Source organism: Berghia stephanieae, chromosome 8 (assembly GCF_034508935.2).
Source record: "Berghia stephanieae isolate SIO BIC M18660-M18661 chromosome 8, UCSD_Bste_1.3, whole genome shotgun sequence".
In the NCBI taxonomy this organism is placed as follows: domain Eukaryota; kingdom Metazoa; phylum Mollusca; class Gastropoda; order Nudibranchia; family Aeolidiidae; genus Berghia; species Berghia stephanieae.
In genome coordinates, this window is record NC_088367.1 from 48,953,838 (window position 1) to 48,958,027 (window position 4,190).

The following is a 4,190-nucleotide window of genomic DNA, read 5'->3' on the forward strand; positions in this document are numbered from 1 at the left end:
AGTGGTATGACACTCGCTTTCGGATCGGAAGGTCCTGGGTTCGTGCTTCGCGCTCCGCGCACAGTTGAGTCCTTGAAAAAGGCTCTTTACTCACATTCTCTCACCGTACCCAGGTGTAAAATGAGTTCCTGGCCGTTAACAGCGTTGTCTCTGTCCGAAAAATTGTAATATCGCCTAACAGGCGTCAAGTCCCGTCCTTCATGTTATAATGTTGTTGTTGACCAGGGACCCCTTGTAAAGCGCTTTGAGCTCATTTAGTGGATATTGCGCTATATAGAAGCTCAATTTTTTAAAAATGACTGGTTACACATTGAATCATAAGGTGACATGACTATTATAGTAGCAGGATGTATAATGTGCAGATTCTTAGGATTACGGGGCATAAGAGAAAAAAGATGCATGGTCTTTATTATTGACTAGTATTTTTTCGGCTACTGGGTGAGGTTCCTGATCTCCCATAGTGGGCAGGGAGGTACTTACTGTTAGGCTACTGGGTGAAGTTCCTGATCTCCCATAGTGGGCAGGGAGGTACTTACTGTTAGGCTACTGGGTGAGGTTCCTGATCTCCCATAGTGGGTAGGGAGGTACTTACTGTTAGGCTACTGGGTGAGGTTCCTGATCTCCCATAGTGGGCAGGGAGGTACTTACTGTTAGGCTACTGGGTGAGGATCCTGATCTCTGATAGTGGGCAGGGAGGTACTTACTGTTAGGCTACTGGGTGAGGTTCCTGATCTCCCATAGTGGGCAGGGAGGTACTTACTGTTAGGCTACTGGGTGAGGTTCCTGATCTCCCATAGTGGGCAGGGAGGTACTTACTGTTAGGCTACTGGGTGAGGTTACTGATCTCCCATAGTGGGCAGGGAGGTACTTACTGTTAGGCTACTGGGTGAGGCTCCTGATCTCTGATAGTGGGCAGGGAGGTACTTACTGTTAGGCTACTGGGTGAGGTTCCTGATCTCCCATAGTGGGCAGGGAGGTACTTACTGTTAGGCTACTGGGTGAGGTTCCTGATCTCCCATAGTGGGCAGGGAGGTACTTACTGTTAGGCTACTGGGTGAGGTTCCTGATCTCCCATAGTGGGCAGGGAGGTACTTACTGTTAGGCTACTGGGTGAGGTTCCTGATCTCCCATAGTGGGCAGGGAGGTACTTACTGTTAGGCTACTGGGTGCGGTTCCTGATCTCCCATAGTGGGCAGGGAGGTACTTACTGTTAGGCTACTGGGTGAGGTTCCTGATCTCCCAAAGTGGGCAGGGAGGTACTTACTGTTAGGCTACTGGGTGAGGCTCCTGACCTCCCATAGTGGGCAGGGAGGTACTTACTGTGTCTTCCATCCCCCTATATCTGTTTTCCAATTGCTTTCTGTCTTTGTCTTGGGATGAGATTACTTGGTGTTGTTTTGATACACAAAACTATGTGTAACCTTAAAAATGTATATTTATAGTCTGGGGAAAAAAAACCATACCAAATACCCGAGTAACGTCAACTTCATTCTATCTATAGAAAATCAAAACATAGCATTCTCTGTGCATGCAATTTTACTTGTTTGATTTGTCTCCCTTGTTGTCGGCACACAAATTGGTTCTGAAAATGTTTCCCTCGACCACTTTAATGGTCTCCTTCTCCGCTGGCGTCGGGGGAACGAACCTTGGTCCTGCGTCACACCCTTTATCATACTCATGAGTCTGTACTAGAAACTGGAAAGAATAAAACAAGATTTTAATAATTGTTATGCGTTTAGCTATAATATTCACCTATTCTACTCGCCAGTTGACTCATATCAAGACTCAAAACTATGTTAATGATACCTTTGATATATTTATATATAGTCTGTTTGAGGAAATCTATCGAGAACTAATCACCCATTTGGCGGTCTAAAAAAAAAAATAACAATAACAAAGATCCATTGTTCAGATCAACTATTTTTAGTAACACCAGTTGGCACAATGCACCCCAATCTTGGTAATGAAACAGCGATTGGCGCCCTAGCTTGCCAGATATTTTTGAGTGTTTCGGGTTTCCCCTAACAGGGTAGAGAAGTCGTAACGACACGCCTTCCTCTGTTCTGGTTCAAAACTCATTGAAAGTGTTTAACAAGTCCTCCGGATGATAGGTAGCGTATGCGACTGCTGTACGTATCTTTTTGGCACGGTATGGGTATGTTTATGGTTTATTCAGTGATATCGCCAAGCGCTTTGAGGCTTCGGCATTTAGCTTACAAGTTGAATCATAAGTTGGAGTAACTATTTTAGTAGCTCATGATTATGGGCGTAAAAGATTGTCGGATTCACGCTTTAGGAACCGGGATAAAATCAAGCCCCACGGACCTAATGTCAACTTCGTTTTTTTCTATATAAAACACGATGGAAATCGCTTGGAGAGAACTGAAAAAAGATTGCCAAGGAAAAAAGATGATGGCGTGCTGTGATCAACGGCCTAAACTCTAAAACACCAATAGCCTTCAACAGTCGTGACGTCGCAGATGATCTTTATTGACCACCTCTGGAGGACTGGTTTCACACTACTGAGGACGTTGGAATTAGTGTTTTGGCCAAGATATATTATGTGTTTTGTCATTGCGTCGTAGAGATTTAAAAAAAATGAAAATAAACTTGAGATTTTATATAGTGCGATACCCACTAAATGTGCTCAAAGCGCTTTACTAAGGGTCCCTGACCAACAGCAACACGTCACACGTAGAACGAGACGTGATGGGCGTAAAATAGGGAGGACGGGAGAACTTTATTAACCACCAGCATTAACCTCAACTAGGAAATAAGATGCCATCACTCTGAAACCAGAAGATCAATTGCACAAGGTATGTATTCAATCCTCTGGATGACTGGTTTCACACTTCCCATGATATTGGAACCAGCATTTTGGCCAAGATGAATTATGTGTTTTGTCATTGCGTCGTAGAGACTAAAAAAAATCTTGAGCTTTTACATAGTGCAATACCCGCTAAATGTGCTCAAAGAGCCTTACAAAGGGTCCCTGACCAACTGCAACACGTAACAGGTAGAACGAGACACATGACGCCTGATAGGCGATATTACAATTTTTTTCCCGACAGAGACAACGATGTTGACGGATAGGTACTCATTTTACACCTGAGTTCCGTGAGAGAATCTGAATAAAGAGTCTTTTCCAAGGACTCAACTATGCGCCGCCGAGCGAGGCTTGAATCCAGGACCTTCCTTTGTGATCCGAAAGCGAGTGTCATACCACGACCTCGCGGCCAACTGGTACGACAACTCCGCCTGGCCGGGGAGATAATGACTCTAAGATATGAGCTATCTGCGACCGCGCATTGGGTTGTGGTCACATAGCCTCACAGATAAGCCTCAAATTCAGTATCTATAATACTCTTCAACAGTCGTAACGGAACGTCACTTCCTTCCTAATGACGCATGGTAACTTAGTAACACTGGCTCTAAACTATCGGAACAATGGCGGACGCCCGTATGAAATAGTTCTCCGGCGAGCATAAAGGGTATCCAGAGGGGGAAAAAACCCCCATAAATTTGATCATGTTTTGACTTTTACACATTCTGATCACAAGGTATATGAAAAGTTCTAGCCAGCATGAAAAATAAAAAGTTATTATTTTCTTTGTTTAGAACCAAGATGGCCGCCGTTGCCGGGCGGCGTGACGTCAGACTATTGAATCCTATTCTATAAGACCTTGTGATGTACTCCTCACCTGTAGAGGTATGGACGACATGGCGTCACTCGGGGTTTTCCTGGAGGATCCCATGGCGATTGGTTCCCTGGGGAAGTCTTCAATGGTCAAAGCTACGGCGTAGAAACCACTGGGGATGTAACCTGAGCTTTAGTCGGTCTTAAACGACAGTAGACAGGAATCCTGGATTTGGAGAATGAATATGTAGGTTAAAAACGTAAGAAATTAAAGAAATCAGAAGGTCTGAGGTTCGATCCCCAGTCGAGGTAGACTGATTTTTTGGGATGGTATTTTTTCTTCTAATTTACGTTTTTGCTTTGTCTGGCACCTTTCATACACACTTGCTCAGAGATTAACAACGTGAACGTTTGTGCAAAGTGGGGATCCCGAACGTTCAGTTAGTAGAGCACTGGCTTCACGCGCAAAAGTACCGAGTTCGATTACGAGTGAAGTCGAGATATTATTCTATGACCCCTCCCCTCCACCCTCTCATTGTCCATCGGGGGTCCC

General features: G+C 44.6%; 1 protein-coding gene across 1 annotated transcript in view; it reads right to left on the reverse strand.

The window, feature by feature from the left end:
• LOC144979038 (uncharacterized) overlaps window positions 1-3,755 on the reverse strand; it is a 17,027-nt gene extending 13,272 nt beyond the window's left edge. The window contains exons 1-2 of the mRNA XM_078925653.1: window positions 3,702-3,755; window positions 1,541-1,695 (exon numbers count right to left, since the gene is read on the reverse strand). Of these exons, the coding sequence (XP_078781779.1) occupies window positions 1,541-1,695; window positions 3,702-3,755 (209 nt within the window). The remainder of the gene's footprint in view (window positions 1-1,540; window positions 1,696-3,701) is intronic.
• Between the last annotated feature and the right edge of the window lie 435 nt (window positions 3,756-4,190).